Source organism: Phocoena sinus, chromosome X (assembly GCF_008692025.1).
Source record: "Phocoena sinus isolate mPhoSin1 chromosome X, mPhoSin1.pri, whole genome shotgun sequence".
NCBI lineage: Eukaryota > Metazoa > Chordata > Mammalia > Artiodactyla > Phocoenidae > Phocoena > Phocoena sinus.
In genome coordinates this window covers 92,338,355-92,357,148 of record NC_045784.1, presented here as the reverse complement: position 1 = coordinate 92,357,148, position 18,794 = coordinate 92,338,355, and the positions used below count along the sequence as shown (strand labels likewise).

The 18,794-nt window shown below is 44.5% G+C and overlaps 1 protein-coding gene across 8 annotated transcripts in view; it reads right to left on the bottom strand.

Annotated features, from left to right (window-relative positions):
- ATG4A (autophagy related 4A cysteine peptidase) overlaps positions 1-18,794 on the bottom strand; it is a 66,628-nt gene that overhangs the window by 14,404 nt on the left and 33,430 nt on the right. For 3 of the 8 annotated variants that reach the window (XM_032620037.1, XM_032620039.1, XM_032620036.1), the window contains 8 exons: positions 14,404-14,514; positions 10,740-10,811; positions 8,554-8,652; positions 6,067-6,168; positions 5,773-5,845; positions 3,357-3,436; positions 2,461-2,648; positions 2,261-2,339 (listed from right to left, as the gene is read on the bottom strand). In XM_032620037.1, the coding sequence (XP_032475928.1) occupies positions 2,261-2,339; positions 2,461-2,648; positions 3,357-3,436; positions 5,773-5,845; positions 6,067-6,168; positions 8,554-8,652; positions 10,740-10,811; positions 14,404-14,514 (804 nt within the window). Of the gene's footprint in view, positions 1-2,260; positions 2,340-2,460; positions 2,649-3,356; positions 3,437-5,768; positions 5,846-6,066; positions 6,169-8,553; positions 8,659-10,739; positions 10,812-14,403; positions 14,515-18,794 lie in introns of those variants that run through there. The other 5 variants (XM_032620041.1, XM_032620042.1, XM_032620038.1 and 2 more) reach the window with 3 other exon arrangements.

The window sequence follows — 18,794 nt, the reverse complement described above, 5'->3', positions numbered from 1 at the left end:
TTGGGATCGAATCCTGGCTTTGCTACTTTTGAGCCCAGTAACCTTGAGTAAACAACCCCTCTAAGTCTTCCACTAGGCCTAAATGGAAATAATGATCTCTACCTCACAGGGGTGTTGTGCTAACTCTATCAATCAATCAATCTATCTAAAGCCATACATCTCTACATAACTATCGATATTAATCTATATCTCTCTATACATGTATATATGTTTTAATATATAATTGTATATTATATAATATAAATTATATATTTATATATAATATAGGAAACAATATATTATAATGACAAGTAATATAAATATATATATTTTTATACATGGAGAGAGAGAGAGAAAGAGGGGGAGAGAGATTGAGAGAGAACCCTCTGCAGAGTCCCTTGTTCAGAAAATGGCAGTTCTCATCTGTCCCCTCCCTTCAGACATTCTGCCAATCCAGACTCTCCCCACCTGAGCCTAATACAGTAAGGGGGTAAGTCAGAAAATGGGAGTTGAGGGGAGTTTGCAGCCCCAAGTGAAGGTTAAACAAAGGATTTATGGACATTAGCGGGCAAATGGGCACTATGTAAACCTCTGTCTTGGGAACTGAGGATTGCCCACACCTCTTTCAAAAGCAGTCCAACTCCACCAATGTCTCCCCGACCCAGTGGCCTCAGGAAACAGGAGGGCTATGCCAGCTTGGCAAATTCTCTCTGGGTAACTTGGGATAAAGGAGGCCAGGGTGCCCAGGATTCACTGAGATCCCTCCAAAATTATTTTCCAGTGTTTCCACCTTTTCCTCAAGCACAGACAGTAGGAAATATACTTTTGCTACATTTTCTTTGACAGGAACCCAAAAGCTTAGAAACAGAGAACATCATCTAAATTTATAACACTCTAAATACTGGGGTTTGTACTTAGAAAAAGAAAAGCCTCCACTTTCCAAATGTTCCATCAAGCTGCAGTTCTTAGGATCGACCAGTAGATGGCAGCATTCGACAGAGCCCCAGCAACTGTGGAGAAACCCTACCTTAAAGAGAGAAAGAGCGAGCAGAGGAAAGAGGCGCTGGGGTCAGGCTGGCTCTTTTTGCTGAGTGCTTTCCTGTGAGGGGACAACATGGTGAACTGGGGGTCAGCCCTATCTTCCATAAAGGGAACTTGAGACTGAAAGAGCTGACACTCTTTTCCTGCTGGCACACAGCTATCTAGCCAGTGGGAGACTGACCACATACAGGGCTGGGTCTGTTTCCACCCGCCCCACCTCCATGAATCTCCGAGGAGGAGATGAGTGGGGAGGTGACCAAGCCCATCTCACTCAGTCCTCTGCACATGCCTCAGGCCATTCCCCACGCCTGCTCTGGCTCTCCCTTGCACTCTAAGCTCACAGCTTCCTCGAAGCCCACTCCTGCGAGAGGTGTCCCGTACCCCACTTCCCTCACCGCATGACTCCCTTACTCTGCGGCACCAAGCAGGTGTCTAGGCCCTTGGTACTCAAAGTGTGGCACCAGCAGCACCGGCACTACCTAGTTAGAAATGCAGGCTCTCAGGCTCCACCCCAGAACTGCTGAACCCACATTATAATAGGCTCTCAAGGTGATTCACGTGCACGTTAAAGTTTGAGAAGCACCGGGCTAGCTCCCGTCGTGTGCCAAGGGCCTTAAATGTCTCTGGTCACAGCTAGTGAGTAAGGTGGCTGGGTTTCCAGAGGCATCTACTGAGGCAGGTAATGCCGGGCTGCTCATCAGGATCCACATTAGGAGGTTAGTCGTTTTAAGGCTTAGCCTCCAGTATCAGGAAAGGGATACCTCTGTCTTCGCCTCCTCTTATTCTCACCAGAGTCAGGGCTCTGAACAATAAGCTAGCAACCCAAGCTGCATGAGCCTAGGAAGCCAGAGGACGGCTCCTAGCCTGAACGCCCGAGCCCCAGTAAGAGGGGTATCGGCAAGGCCAGGGGAGTGAAGCCCTGCCACCCTGGGCGCCACAGGAAAGAGAGACAGGTGCTGAAGCAATGCTATGACCTTGGGGCCGTCCAGTGGGAAAGCAGCCATGGAACCATCTTGTCAAGAGGCAATGAAGCAGAGGCACTGAAGGGGGATCTGCTCTCTGTCAGGCACAGGTAAACGTTACTCTCCAGGCCAGAGACAAGATGAGCTGCCCAGAGGCCACAGCATCTCCAGGCTAGGTGAGGGCCCCCTAAAACTGGAATTGCCTGGTCTCCCGTGCAGACCTTCTGCCCACCCTCCCCTAGCCCATGATGACTTACTTGTGATTCCTCTTTTCTTACCTAAGAATCCTATGAAATAATAGGCGTTATTTGGTTTTCCTCCTAATGCCCCTAAAGACTGTGGCATCTTAAAACACTCCTGGAGGGAAAGAGAACGCAAGATTCTCAGCTCATGTGTGGACTGCTGCTCACGGATCTCCGTGCTCACATGGCGGTGGGATGGGCGGGCAGCAAGCGGCTTGGGGAAAGGTGCGACTTACTTTGAAGGCGTCGACATAGACAGGATTGATTTGGTTTATGCCCAAGCGGAGGGGCACAATGAGCAGCAAGGGTTTCCAGGCTGGAGAGCAGGCAGAGGGGCCCTTACTCTGGGTCGAAGCATTCAGAGACTCAGGGGGGCTCTCAGCAGCTGTTTCGGCACTCAAGGGGAGGGTGTGGCACATTTTTTCTAGAAACAGAAGACAAGAGAGCTGGGTAAATAAGGGGCATCCAGCCCTAGGAGATGTGCCAAGGGCAAAACTAAAGGAGACCTCACATGACAGCCGCTGCCTGGAAGGCCCTTCCCCCTGCCACCGGGGCCCCGCTGCCCAACCTCCTACAGGAAGCCCAGGCCACTCCTCCAGCCCTTACTTCTCCTCCTTCTGGCAACTGAACACTCACTTACCTCTTGTCAGGTATTACGGGCTCACTGGGAGAATCTCATTTCTCAACCAGACTGCAAGGGCCTTGGAAACAGGGACTGTATCTGTTGGTCCCTCTAACCCCGTGGCAGGGAGCACAGGGGGGCTGCCACAGAAGACCTGTCAGTGGTTTAACTGATTACCCGCACTTGGGGAGTCCTGCAGGGAAAGGGTCTGGTGCCTCACTGAGGGGCAGCAGAGATCCTCTAATTGTTTTCTCCCTTTCAGAAAGCTGAAAGGGAAGAGAAGAAGGGGCACAGGGAATGATTAACCGGAGCCCGGTGCTCCCCTATCCTGCTAGATGGGCAGGCCAGAGAGTCGTGGGGTGGGGGAATGGGGGTGTGTATGTATCTTCTTTCTCTTTTTCTCCCTCGCTTTGTGTCTTTCTCTCCCACCACGCCCCACACACATTCTGAATGGTGAGGAAGAACCTCATCACCCAGCCACCCGAGAAGGTAAACTGGCCCGGGACTCACTGATATCTTCAATAACCACGGTGTTATCCATTGAAACATAAACAGCCAAGGAATTCCATTCATCAAATAAAGCAAGTTTTCTGCAAAGCAACATACAATGAAGTCACAATTGGGGAAGATGGACATCTCGGCAGGAAGCAGTACAACCTATGTATGCCCAGCGTTCCTGAAGTTAGTGAACACTGAGCCACAGAGAAGTTGGGATTCAGGTCGGGTCTGGCTCCCTTGACTGAGCTCTGGAACATTCCATGTCCAGGGACCTTGAGAATGCCAGAGGCACTGTTTCCGCACCTCAAAAATAAGGACTGCTTTACAAAATGCAAAAGGCTGCCTTGCTAAACAATGTTACTCCTACTGGGCGAAAGAGAGAGGTTACCAGTGCATCTTCTCCCAAGAGATTTTGTTTTCTTTTCTTAAATAAGAGACATTCTGACTTACTCCTTTTTTCAAAAAAAGAAAACTGTTATTAATATACACATATATATATTTGTTTAGGAGCATACATAATACAAACAATAAGTTCTAGGGAAATCCGGCGGGGGGGCGGGGGCGGAGAGAGAGAGAGAGAGGTGATCTCTTCTGTCCCTTCCCACATGCGGTAAGGATGCTGTCCCAGGAGACTTGGGCCGCAGATGGCTTCAGTGCCGGGCCTTGCTGGTCAACAGCTGAAGACAGAGCATGCTGAAGTGTATGACTTCAGAGGAGATTAGAAAGAAAACCCCTTTAAAAGAGAGATTATCTGATGTCTGAGTAAAGTACCTTGTCTATCTCTCCCTTATTTCTTTCTCCTCTTGCCAGTATGAAGAAGACATGTTTACCCTGGCTACTCTGGAATTCTGCAGTAAAGCCTAGTCTCAATGGCCAACAAAACAAAAGACACGTTCTCTCCCAAACCAAAGTAACTCCCAAGAAGCGGTTAATTACCATTATATTTTAATTTCATTTAATGTAGTATCTTTCCCCCAAAATAATAATGACGACATCATCATCATCTACTGTTGTTAATAACAATCACGATGACTCAGAACCCACTTAAGTTCTTTAAAAATGTATGTTTCCATTTGCTTGTTGTGGGAAGCTCAAAATTTAGAAGAAAGAAGCAAATTCTGAGGGATGTCATTTATAAACCAACCATATCAAGCTAGGTTTTGGGCTCGGCACAGCCATTCTAATCTTCTACACTTTCTGTCCTGGGTTCCTACAGTGGTTTCCGAAATACCACCAGATCCTCACTCAGCAGATCAACAACACCCCAAAAACCACTACGGACCAAGGTAAGAAAGTGGTCTCAGAGAGGCTGCAGTGTTAGCAGAGTAATGCAAAGATACAGGTTTCACTTGGGTCCCCAGGAAGTCCAGACTACTCCCCTCAAAAGCACATTTACAAAGCATTCCAGTTCATTGAAGGTTGGCTAATAATTGAAACAGTGCCCCATCTGTATTTTGCATGGAGCAGGTCCCATCATCACACGCCAGAGAGCCAGGAATTGAAGTAGCTACCAAAGGAGGCTAGACGGTTTCAATTTTCTGATGCCTAAATCCAGCCCCAGATTCTATCTGCCATTTTCATTCATTCATTCATCAAGTATTTATTGAGCACTTACATGTGCCAGGCAGTTTCATGTGCTAATATTACAGGAGTGAACGAGGCAAATACAATCTCTGCCCTCATGGAGTTCCCATTTGGTGATAGGTTGTCAGAAAGGAGAGTGACAATAGGTGAGGTGGCCCGCAGGTGTAGGTGCTGATGCCACTCACCCCATTCATTTCCAAAGCATTGGTCCTGGCCTCTCCATGTCGCCTCTTGCTGTGGGAGGTGAATTCTGAGACTTAACAGGACAATTGCGAAAGTACCATGCTGGGGTACCTTGAGTCTCCTAAGAGATGACAAACTGATTCTAAGACTCCCTTGAGGTTTGTCTCCTCTAATAGGTGGTGAGGTCCTTGAAGCAAGAACTACACCTAGTTTATTTCTGTGCACTCAGTACTTAGGGCAACAGAGGCACCCAGTAAATGTTGAATGAATCCGTGAAGAATTTATTTTTTTATATACCATACAGGGCGGGAGTCTGTGTCTTGCCTAGGCTGGCTCAGGCTTCCCCGCCTAGTGCAAACCCTTTGGCTTCAAAGTGACCCTCAGGCTGACGGCTGAGCACGCGAGCACCAATCTACAAGTGGGATACGGAATGAGTCCCGAGGGGCCTCCCCATAGACTGGTACCAATGACTATAACTGTGATTTACCAAGACAGTTGCCCACACACATTACACATTTCAAAGAACTATCTGAGCAAAATGGTACAGATGTTTGGTGGCTTAGTGGGATGGCAGGAACAGCTGGGTTCATGGGATGTTGAGTTGGTGGAGGGAGGCATAGGAGATGGTAGAATAAGGCGCATGACAGACTCTTTTACTTACTTTAACACCTGTGCAACTGTATTTGGTCCAAACCATTCGCCAATTGATTTCCCTTCTCCTACACCCATCTGTGCTGTTTTTATGTGGAAAAATAATAAACAGGTTAGCAAACCACCAACTCCTAATTTTTTGCATAAATAAGTAGATGGGACGACTTAGTAGAGCCACATATAAAGCAGGGAACAAGAAAAACAAGTACAGTAATGTAAGCTGAATTTCACATACAGGGTTCCTTTCCTCTTAATTGAACTACAGAACAGAGAGACAGCCTTTAAACTACTCATGTGACCTTACCCATCTGATGGATAGAGTAGCAACAGTCTTTTCTATCTAGGAAGCACTGTAGGATTCGTTGGTATTCTTTGGGTTGTTCTTTCTGTCTCTCCCAGTTCCAGTCTTTTTAGGAAAAAGAAAAAATGAGTTAAAATCATTTTTATAACTGCTTGTTATCTCTGCACTCTTACTGGGACTACGAGGTTAGAAGGAAAACAAAGGAGTTACATGTAGAAGGTGGGAGCGATCAGGTCAGAACATTCCTAAGTATCTTTAATGTTGATGACCAAGACATCTGGAAACTGATTTCTTTCAAAGACTCACTGGGTATAAAGTAAAAGCAAAACAAGAAGTTGACCAAGGAATTGACTTAGCCCACGAGCTTGAGTTGGATAAATATTACATGAAGACAGTGTCACAAGGCCTTTCTGGTCAGCTACTCAGTGAACAGGAGGTCACCACAAAACCTGGCAGTATATCCGTGTCTCACCCAGACGCTGTTATGTCTCATGTCCACACAGACAGCAATGGCTTTAGTTCGTATATTTTGGCAGCATTGCCCACAGAGTCTCATGGGGGGAAGTGCTCTTCTGACACACACCTATTCCCAGGGGAATATACACAATTTGCAACTAAGGAAGCTTTTTTTTTTAAATGCATGATGCCATGTTTACACAACCTTTTAAAAAGGCCACAATGAGTTTGGGAAAAACAAATACCTTTGTTATCAGGTGTTCCAGGTTTCCTTATGACCAAAACTAAAATAGTTACATCTGTGGGGATCCCATCTGTGCCTCAGGCACAGCCCCCCAAATCCGATAGGGGCTGCTTATCGCTTACTGAGGACAACTGCAAAAACTCTCGTCGTCACTGCTGTGGACAGGACGCACTATTCCCATTCCCTCAGCTCTAGGAACTCTGTCTAATGGGACAGATTTCTGAGACTTATTTTGCTTCCAAGACAGAAGTTTCTCTCCTGAGGTTTTAGAGAGCATTTGAATTCACAACTGAAATCTACTTGAAGCCAAAGGCCACTATCTCCAGAGTCTTTAGTTCTCTTCGCTTCTAGTATTTCTGAAACCAAAGTTTTAAACTTCGTATCCAGCAGTCTTCAAAGGGTGAAGAACACCGAACTGTTTTTCATCAGCTACCAAACTGTCCAAGTCTGGGGGAAACCCTGATTAGCTGGCTTCTAAGTACCACTAAATATTTACTGATGACAGTGATAAGTGAACACCCCACCTCAACTGTAAAATAACCAAATAGGAAACACTCCAAAATACTTCTTTATAAAATTACATCTTCTCATTCGTCTTAGCTACAAGATCTATTTCCACATTCTTCCTGCTACTTGCTTTTATATTAAGACAATTGAGATTGCTGACTGTGGGTTTTTTCCCCCAGTTTGCTTTCCACAAAATTCACTTCCAGAAGAATCATCTTGAAGTGCTTCATAAATGAGAAAGTTAAACAGTAAGAACAATCTGCTCCAAGAAGTATGTGTACAGTAGAGAAATCACTGGACAAGGAGTCAGAAGACCTGCATTCTATTCCCAAATCGATGCCTTCTTGCTGTTTGACCCAGGGCAAGTCACCTTACTTCCTGAGCCTCAGTTTCCTCATCTGTAAAACAGAAATTATGATACTACCCAGGGAACACAGGCACAGGACATCCTAAACCCTGAAAAGAAGGCACGAAGCCCTAAACTCTCCCCAGCCTCTTCCCCAATCTTCTCTGGGAACCGCAGGAAGATGTGTGAGGTTGCATAGTCCCGGACAGGGAGCGACGTTTTTGTACCTCTGAATCTCAAGGAGCAAAAGCCGATGAGTTCAGCAGCCCAATCTCATCCAAGGTGTTCTTTCACTCCCTCATCCCCAAGGCAAACCAGACTTTCACCCAAGTGCCTGAACTGGCATCTACCCAAGGTCAGCCTACAGATGCCGACAGGGAAGCACTCGCATGTCTTAAGAAAGCAAGACTCGAGAGTTCCAACAGTGATTACTGGAAGGTTCTGAATGAAGCAGCCTCCTGAGGAATGTGATTTAAGGATTTCTTCATCGTCGAATGGACATCATCAGTGAACCCAAACCAAAATATCTCCCTCATTAGGCACTTCCTTTAGGTCACTGACATCCTTCACTAGGCAGATATTTTAAATGAGGTCGAAAAACAGACTTACCACCACACCCTTCTTCCTGCTCCCTTTGTTATCTGACCTGTTTAAGGACTCACGCGAACAATAGTGAAGATGGAAACTCTAAATGATACACCTGCCTCAGCGTTCATCTGCCCCAGGAAAATAAGTCTCCAGCTTGGTGAGTCACAAGGAAATGCCGGCTGTTTTCTTCTCACGAGAGGTTTTGTCAACTTGTCAGCCCCACTACTTGGACTTGCAGAGAGCACTTCAGGACCTGCAGCTCTGTTCCCTCGGCACCAGTGCTAAACTACCAGCAGCAAGTGTGACCGCAGAGGTCTCTGAGGCAATTTCCAGAACAAATTTAACTCACCCCTGCCCAAGTGTCTGCAGATAAGGGCTTGAGCCAGCATCATCTGTCCACAGCGTAGCATACATCCCCAGCCGGCGTCTGACGAAGGGCCCGTTCCCCCTGTTGGCAAAATGGTTGGGAATGAATATGAGTTCCTTGAACTGCCCTTTCCCGAAACATCAGCATATTTGGGAATCATACAAGACAGACAGGTACACATACTTGGAATAGAGAGGCAAGAGATATAGTCAGACATCAAACAGGGTTTGTTACAGGGCGGAACTTGCAAAGATAATGCTGAGTTAACCAAAACAGGTTCTATGGCCAAAGGAAAACAAACAAATGAACAAAACCTGCCCCTTATGTTTTCTGCCTAGAGACATCCAGGTATGTGTACAGTTTTGGTATATGACTAACATGTATGACTACCAACACTTAGTCCATGCCATGTCATCATCTGCTTGACCGAACCTGACTTTTCACAACTCACTTCTCGGGGAGGGCAATCTTACCTTAGTTAAGGAATAAATGCTACCAAACTTGATTATCAAAATGGTCAAGGAAATCTGGAAGGCTCTTGACTGTTCTAAATATACATTATGAAGGTCTGAACAGTAAGAGGGAGAATGTAAAATAGAGGAAAGAGTCCTAGATTAGGCATCAGAAGACCAGTCTCATCTGTAGACTGCGGATAATAGCACATGCCTTGCCTACTATTAGTGGATATTGTAAGAATTAAAAGAGAGAGTATAAAAGTGTTCTACAACCCACTAAGGACGATGTAAATATTTGGTGTTATGAGTATGGTCATAATTAAAAATACCACTAATAAATTAGAAATGTACTACCTTTTTAAAAGGCACAAAGCCAGTTAATAAGACAACAGGTTCCATTTTAAGAACACTTGATGTAACAAAAATCCCATAAACGTGGCCAGGGTGAGCTCAGTATCCTTTTTCGAGGTACCAGTGAAATGAGATAACTTGGATGGTGAAAGAGACATTCTGCTTTCATTGCTTCATTTCCCAACATGGAAGTGGAAAAGTATGCTGTAAGCATGGTCTCACAAGACTAACTGTAAAGGGGGTCATCAACCACGTAAGACAAGTGGGCCAAGGTGGCCGCTCCTTTCCTTTTGTTGTGGGGGCTGAAGGAGAGTTGCTACAGCAAGATGGGGAAGGTTGAGCCAATTTGTGAGCTGGAAGGGGAGTCCTTTGGCTCTTGCTAATGGTGGGATTATGGGCCAGATTAGTATGGAAAAGATGCAAGGAAGCCCACATAAAAAAAGATCATCTCTTCCAAAACATTGTCAGAGTTGAACTGCAAATGTTTTCAAATCTTGCAAAGATCTCTTCACCCAGAAAAAAGTTTAACAGTTTAGAATCACTGGGTACTAAAGATTGTTCTTTTGCATATTTTGCTCAGGTACTTCCTGTGGAGAGCAAAAAAAAAAAAAAATGTCTGTGTGAACTTCACTCTTTGCTCTTATCAGAAAGGTTTATTTCACTCCGGTTACTAGGTCCAGTCCTGGACCAAAATTAGTCAGACAGGTTTCCTCTTAGAATAGCTTCCACCATTTGAGTTTGGTGATCCTTTCCTACAGTACCACGAGACTAGGAAGAGGTCACCCTACTTGCGAACATTTCACAAATTTTCTCTGGAGGGATCCTATTCACTTAGCTCATTGAACTGTCCTTTTTTCTAGACAGCAGCTGGTACTCTTAACTGACTAGAATTAGTTCCAAGCAAGTCCATTATAATTCATCTCCCAGTGGCAAGATGTTTTCATCTCACAGGGAAAAGAAAAGCAAAGGAATTATTTTCTTTCCTTCAAGGTACAGCCATCTTTAATAATCAAATATCTCCACAAAGCAGTGGATTATAATTTAATAGATACTGTCCAAATTAAAAGCTTGACTTTTGCCTAGCTCTTAGAATTAAAACAAGTAACACTTCTAAGTGCCTGAACACTTGGAGGTGGTTGGGCTCAAAAAGTATACTGGCATTACACATTAACACCATGGAACCATACACGACGAGGCACGTCGGCAATGAGATTTCTGGATGAAGCATAAGACTTAACTACTCCGCCACATTAAATTCTTCGCCATAGTGAGCTTAGTTCTGAGGTTTCCATGATGTCACTGATAACCTCAGGAAAGCTATCTACAAAGAAGAAAGCACGGTATAATAAATGATATACCTACCAATTGGTGAAAATTTCCTTCTGTATGTAAACCACAGACGAGCACTTATATCAGACAACAGCTTAGATTTTTCTGTAATTAAATGTGAAATTAAAATTAAATCATCGTATCCCATCTGAAGATATCTGCCTTTGATTTCTGAGCCAGCAGCAAACTCAGTTTCAAATAACCAGACAATTCCATTGTTATGAGGCTAAGGGAAATTCATAAGCAACCCAATCTCATTTTAGCCAAATAATTTCAGCATTTCCTCCCACCTATGTATTTTTGTTTGTTTGTTTGCGGCATGCGGGCCTCTCACCGTTGTGGCCTCTCCCGTTGTGGAGCACAGGCTCTGGACGCACAGGCTCAGCGGCCACGGCTCATGGGACCAGCCGCTCCACAGCACATGGGATCCTCCCGGACCGGGGCATGAACCCGTGTCCCCCGCATCGGCAGGCGGACTCTCAACCACTGTGCCACCAGGGAAGCCCCCACCTATGTTTTGATCAGAGCTACTGGCTAGTACAATGATGCTGAGTGGTTCCTGCCTCCTTCTCACTGACAGCCAAAGCCCCAACAGGTACTTAATACTGGGGTCACATGGCCAAAAGACAAGGACTAGGAAAAGCGAGGATCCTGGATAACCTGCTCACAAGGCAATCAGCCCCTGCCTGAATGATGATGGTTGGTTGGATCTCTTATCAGCATCCACTGTCTGTTATCTAAAACTAGGGATGGGTCGTGTGTGTGTGTGTGTGTGTGTGTGTGTGTGTGTGTGTGTGTGTGTATGTGGGGGGGGTACACACAAATGTTTAACTATGAAGGAGATGTCCCTGCTAAGCAAATTAAGTGTATAAGAAATTTATCAATACTACGTACTGCAACTGGCATTTTTAATCTAAATGGATGTATAACATCACAAATGCTTTTGTATATTTTTTTCCAAAGCATGCTTTCTTGTATTTCATGGCATAAATTTACTTCGATGGCCACAAATCTGGCATCCACATGTCATCTGTACTTAGATATGGTTCTGTCTTCCTTAGTCTTCTCTCTCCCCCTTCTCAACAACACACCTATATTTGTATTCTATAGAGAACTTATAGCCATTGCACTTTAAAAGAAGAAAAGGAAGTTCAATTTTAGCTAACAGTCTCTATTTTTTCTCCTGCCTTTCCTTTGAACAAATCAGAAAGTTGAGCTGTCTGGATTTTCCTTCCCCTTCATGTTGCCGGTGCCGAGCACATTATGGGAAGCAGACGTAAAATGGTTAAGAGCAAGACTTCTGGAGCCATATTCTACCTGGGTTTGAACCCTGACTCTACTACTTACCAACTGTGTGGGCTTGTCACTTAACCTCTCTAAGCTTCAGTTCCCTCATCTGTAAAATGGGGAGAATGATCGTACCTACTTCATAGACTTATGAGTATTCAACAAGATAACACTACATGGAAAGTAGTAGCTTACATGGTACAGTATGCAGTAAGCCTGAGGTAAATGTTAGCTGTTATTATATTCCCTCCTCTCAAATGCTCACGCCACTCACTCCTTCCTCTGATATTCTCTATGTCTTCCAGCTTGCCTATATGCTAGAAAGTCTGGGGAAAAGTTGTATAGACATTTTAATAATAATTTCACCTTGAAAGGCCTTTTCCAGCCTAACGTTTGAAAATGGGCATATTTGAGGACATGGAAGCAACCTAAGTGTCCCTCGACAGATGAAATGGATAAAGAAGATGTGGCACATATATACAATGGAATATTACTCAGCCATAAAAAGAAACGAAATTGAGCTATTTGTAATGAGGTGGATAGACGTAGAGTCTGTCATACAGCGTGAAGTAAGTCAGAAAGAGAAAGACAAATACCGTATGCTAACACATATATATGGAATTTAAGGAAAAAAATGTCATGAAGAACCTAGGGGTAAGACAGGAATAAAGACACAGACCTACTGGAGAACGGACTTGTGGATATGGGGAGGGGGAAGGGTGAGCTGTGACAGGGCAAGAGAGAGGCATGGACATATATACACTACCAAACGTAAGGTAGATATCTAGTGGGAAGCAGCCGCATGGCACAGGGATATCGGCTCGGAGCTTTGTAACCGACTGGAGGGGTGGGATAGGGAGGGTGGGAGGGAGGGAGACGCAAGAGGGAAGAGATATGGGAACATATGTATATGTATAACTGATTCACTTTGTTATAAAGCAGAAACTAACACACCATTGTAAAGCAATTATACTCCAATAAAGATGCTTAAAAAAAGAAAATGGGCATATCTGGCAACTTGGGGATCCCTGTTGTCATGGAATGCTGAACTAGAAGAGATCATCTCCAGTCCCCCTCCAGTTAATTACTGGTGAAAGGAGTTAAGATGTGGAAAGAGAAAGTGAATTATCCAAGGTAGAAGAGCCTGAATACAAAAGGTCTCCTAATTGCTAGCACTAGGTGCTCTCTGCTATTCAGGATTCTCCAATCAAAAGGATGAAGCCAGACTCAGATGGAGTTAAGAGATGCTAACTTCCTCTCCTGCCTTTTTTAAAAAAATTTTTTAAATTTTTTGGCCATGCCACGTGGCACGTGGGATCCTAGTCCCCCAGCCAGGGATTGAACCCACGCCCCCTGCATTGGAAGCACAGAGTCTTAACCACTGAGCTGCCAGGGAAGTCCCCCCCTCCTGCCTTTTTTTTTTTTTTTTTTTTTTTTTTTGCAGTATGCGGGCCTCTCGCTGTCGTGGCCTCTCCCGTTGTGGAGCACAGGCTCCGGGCGCGCAGGCTCAGCGGCCATGGCTCACGGGCCCAGCCGCTCCGCGGCATGTGGGATCCTCCCGGACCGGGGCACGAACCCGCGTCCCCTGCATCGGCAGGCGGGTTCTCAACCACTGCGCCACCAGGGAAGCCCCCCTCCTGCCTTTTGACCAGCTTCTTCTGTCCCTCCCGCCATGCTAGGGCCTCCAAAGAGGATCTCTCCTCAGATACAAAAATCAGAGCTGCCTCTCTCCAAGTTCAGGCTTTATCTATGTGCTGGGTTGGTAGCGGTTTCAGGTGAAAAGGTCTTTCCCAATCTATAAGAGAGTAAGGGTAAAGAAGAAAAATCCAAGCCTCCTTTCCATCTAGTTGCAGTGGGTAAAAGTTCTATACAAAATCAGAATAAACGGAGACAGTGCTGCAGTCAGCAAAGGCTCTAAAACTATAAGACTTCTCAGTGTCTGATATTGTTTCTGACTTCTAAACAGCCATGGGCTGTTTAGAAGTCCCTTGGGTGGCAGTGTTTTTCATCTAGATAGAAAAGGACATGAGAGGAATGAGAAGTATGTAGCCCAGTCATCAAAGACTAGATACTGGTTAGTGATACCAGGAGCAGGTCCATGTTTTTTGAAACCCGAGGCTTATAGAATCTGGGGGTTCTCCTTTAAGGAAAAGAACAAAAATACATGACTTTTTCAAATCGTACAAATACCAATGACCATGTGAACACACTGCTAGGACCTCTCAGGGCCTTAGAAGGGACCTTACATGCAAGCAAGGGGCCTGAGGCTTAAAACTCCTCTGGTTGTCAGGTAAATCCGCCTAGGAGTAGCATTAACCCTTATCAACCCAAGGAGGAAAACAGGATAGGACCTTAACCTTGGGCACCCACCTCATTTGGGTTCTCACAGTCCAATGCTACCAAACCTTACCGGTTTTAAGAAGATGCTGTTTCCCCAAGATCCATACCAGCTCATCTGTATCTGGAAATTCTTCTAGGTAGTCAGCGAAAATAGTAATCTGGTTTTCATACTTGGATAAAACTGAAAGAAAAAGAAAGAAACTTAGGCAAAATTTAATACAGAGGGCTTGCTTCGGTGGTTTACTGATTATTACCTTTGTCCTGAAGGTAAAAGGTGGCTGGCTAGAATTTAATGGAAGCAAATCCTTTTCCTTGAGGAACAAAGACACTCACAAGGCCTGAAAATCCTTTAGTAGAGGGATTTCCTCTTGACCACCTATTTTAACCTTCCCTTTCTCATGGTCCCATGTGGCACCATCTCTGAATAATTTTTTGATCACAGCTATGTCAAACTTTTTTTTTCCAACGGGGCTTTCTTTGTAAATAGTCACTTTCCAGCTTCTCCTAGTGTGACTGTAGCAGGTGGCACAATAATACCTGCATACCTAACCCCTGTCCACATCACAGGGAATATTGTGAGGTTTCTAGCGGCCAGTGGCTTAGAAGGGGGTTATGATAAGCCTGAAAGACTATACAACTGTGAAAACGTAATATTTTAGCTGGAAGACCAGATGTTTTAACAGTACTTTCATTTACCATTTTATTCACTTATAACTTCTGCAAAGAAGAATCTTGAAGCTGCCGATAAATATAACTTGTTCTTGGGATTCACAAGTGACTCTCTCTCAAGAGAAAGCAACTGAACAAAATACAATTAAATCTCATAAGTTCACAGGCCACAGTCTCAGAACTTATGGCCATGTAATGCGAGATATGTTAATATTCACTTTTCTACCACCTGCGGAGAAAGGGTCTGCTAGAAGAGTCAAGACTGATTTATGAAGGGGTCTTATTGCAAAAGTTCCCTTTAAGTAATTTTCTGAGAGAAAGAATGCTGTAGGTAAATAAGTTTCCAAGCCAGCCCAGAAAAATCTATCTTAACCTGTAACCAGAAAAATCAAATTGCTAGTATATATCGTAGTTTATGGTGTTATTTCAATGACAAATCATATTTCAAGTTCAAAGCTGAGACAACTCAACACACACCTTCTCTTCTCAGCTCTTGGAGGCTCCCAGCCCCTATGGGGAGGGGATCTCAGACAGAGCAGGGGTCATTTTGTGCAGATACAAGTAGCTGCAGGGACTCTCCCAAACCAGTCCCTAAGAGCACCAGGGGAATAGTTTCCTATAAAAAAAGGCATTGTGGGATGTGTTTAAGCTCACTTGAAAGGACAAATTGCTTTCTTTTGGTTTTGTTTTCTAAGGCATGCTGTTTTCATAGAAATAAATGTTCTTAAGTATAAATGAGTCTTATCTGATCATGAAAATAGGTTACGTGGTTGGAGGCTGATGTTATACTTTGTATAATTTGTATAAATTGAAGTTATAATTTGTTTGAAGTTAAAATTTTAGAAACACAGCTACCCAGGGATACCGCCTTTCTTGAAACACATTCCAGAAGTCCAATCTTTCAGGGATTTAGGTAGCCTTTCTCCTCAAGATGTTTTAATCATTAGGGTTACAGCCTTGGCAGTATTTCAAACCTAAAGAAGTTAGAAATGAGACAGCCATTTCATTCCCCAGTGAAAACTCATCACTGCCGAATCTGCCAGGGAGCTTGTGCCGTCTTAGCCTTTCTGCCACTGGCCTCAGCCCCTGGCCCATGCCCAGGAAACAGCAGGCTAAAAATGATCATCCAGGTCAGGCCATCCCCAGGAGGTGGTGGACTGAGGTGGCATAAATCACACTGTGTATACCTCCCCACCCTACTCTACACCCCTCACAGGCAAGAGAAATCAGCTTAAAATGAACATCCAGTGTAGCATAGAAAAGAGAAAAAAGAAGTCAGGAAATAAGTAGCTTGCGAGGAGTGTGGGAAAGGGGCAACCTCTCTGGCATTCCCCTGGTAGGGATGAGGAAGGGTGGCACTGGATGAATGTACAGCATGTATGCATATAAGCCTTGGGTCTTTTTTTAGTACTGGCTGAAAAAAGAAACATTTTTCTATCGCCAACCCTGTCTCAGTGAGTCATTGCCCAGCTATCTGGTCAAATTAGTACAGCCCCTTAAAGCCTGTGAGAACTGCACTGCTTCATCTGAGATGGCTCTGACCAAAATGGTAGCCAAAGAATTTTCCTCTTGCTCTTCCACACCACCCCCCAAGGCCAGCAGAAAGGGCATTACAGTCTCTATTCTGCCTGATTCTCCTCTTAGAAAACAGACTCCCAGAATGCAGTGTGTCAGGCCATAGCCAGCCTGAGTTGAAAGCTACATGGATGAAACAAATAAAAAGCCAGAACAGAAGATGAGATTAACAGAAGCAAAGGGCAGTAACACGGGGAGAGTATATAAATGGGAGTCCGGGGAGGAGAGAGGAATTGGTCTTCCACAAGGAGACCTCCAAGAGACGAAGAAGCCAGCTGGGATGTGGCTGAGGCGCAGAGGTGAAATGGCATTTCCAAACAAATCACTTCTCACTAATGGCAATCGTTTGGAAAAAATTTTTCGAAAACTACTTTTGTCTTGCCTTAAAATTAACAAACAAGACATCAGCCCCATATGAGTTCCTTGCCCTTTCAGCCTGTTTATAAAGACATAGAACTGTACAGGCAGAGCTGCAAATACTGCAGCTTGGTGGACCAAGAATTAGCTTCTACAAGGTCCGATGGACAACAGGCTTCACTCTGTTCCATTCTACTTTAATAATTATTGCACCGAAGTCTCTGCTGGGTTAGCTTAGTAGTCAACTAATAATTGATAAAAAGGTTTCCATAAACTCCTGGAACCAAAAAGTCTCCCAGTCTTGGCCAAGTGGCTCTGTGTGCATGTTGGGGCATGCCTTCAACAGTCAGCCAGGCAGTTGATTAACTCTGCCTTAGTTTTCCCTTTCTGCTTGTACAGAGCTCGAGGATAGCCAGAGTGAGAGCTGAGGGCCTTCTCAGGTCTTTCCTGAGCATGTGCACAGCCTTGGGAATGCACATAGCCCTGAACATGCATGTGGTCCTCCCATATTCCCAGGAATATGCCTGAACTTTTCAAAGCCCCAGTGGATATATTATTCCTTAGCTTTACATTTTAAACTTTTTGGTTATCTACTCCTCAAACAGCTGTGAAGTTAATCAATTGCCTCTAATAATTTTCCAAAAAAGCCCCGGCAGGAAAGGCTTTCTGTACCTCCAAGTCAGGACAAATAAATATAAGTCTTGTAAGTGGGGTCTTCCGGGGAATTGTCAGAAAGATCAAATAATGACAATTCTCTAAAAATGAGGCTTGACAGGAGCTCCAACCGTGTTCTGCGTCCTCCAGGGGCTACCAAGTTGCTGGCTTTCCCTATGGTTGCAGGCTGTGGATTCTCAAGGCTACTGCAGAGCTAGAGAGCAAAGGATGGGCACAGCGCAAGTGAAAACGCCACAAAGCTTACTATTCTTACCAAAATGCAGCCGCTTTTCATGAATGAATACTCCCCAGATTGGTGCAAGCCTTTGGTTAATTTCCAGAGTGCTGCAAAAGTTGATTCTGATCATTTTTGCCAATTCTTGTCATTTCTATTATGGGTAGAATTTTCAGAAGTCCTCATTCTGCCATTTTTGCTGATAACTTACTTTAATAATTTGCTTTCCAGGGAGCTTCCCTGGTGGCGCAGTGGTTGAGAGTCCACCTGCCGATGCAGGGGACACGGGTTCGTGCCCCGGTCCAGGAAGATACCACATGCCGCGGAGCGGCTAGGCCCGTGAGCCATGGCCGCTGAGCCTGCGCTCCGCAATGGGAGAGGCCACAACAGTGAGAGGCCTGCGTACCGCAAATAAATAAATAATTTGCTTTCCAGTGATTGACTGTATTTCTAAGGATTATTTTGTAAAACTGCAAGTAAATGAAGAAAAAATCATTTTAAACAAGATTTTCTGATAGGGCTTAACAAAACTTGTACATCAAGGCTCCCAGATTCTGTGGGGTTTGTGCCCCACAAACAACACAATCACTCTAAAATGAAATCAAAAGGCCACAGAATCTCAGGGCCAGAAAAAGCCTGAGGCACCACAGCATATCTTCCTTGTAGATCACCCTATTCTAAAAGCACTCCAGGATACTGCTGCTTCCAAAACTGCCTTCTCAGCAATACATTTTTTGAATTTTTTAAAAAATTGAGGTATAGTTGATGTACAATATTATTTAAGTTTCAGGTGTACAACACAGTGATTCACAATTTTTAAAGGTTATATTCCACTTATAGTTATTATAAAATGTTGGCTATGTTCCCTGTTTTGTATTATATGTACTTGTAGCTTATATTTTATACATAGTAGTTTGCGCCTCTTAATCCCCGACCCTTATCTTGCCCTTCCCTACTAGTAACCACTAGCT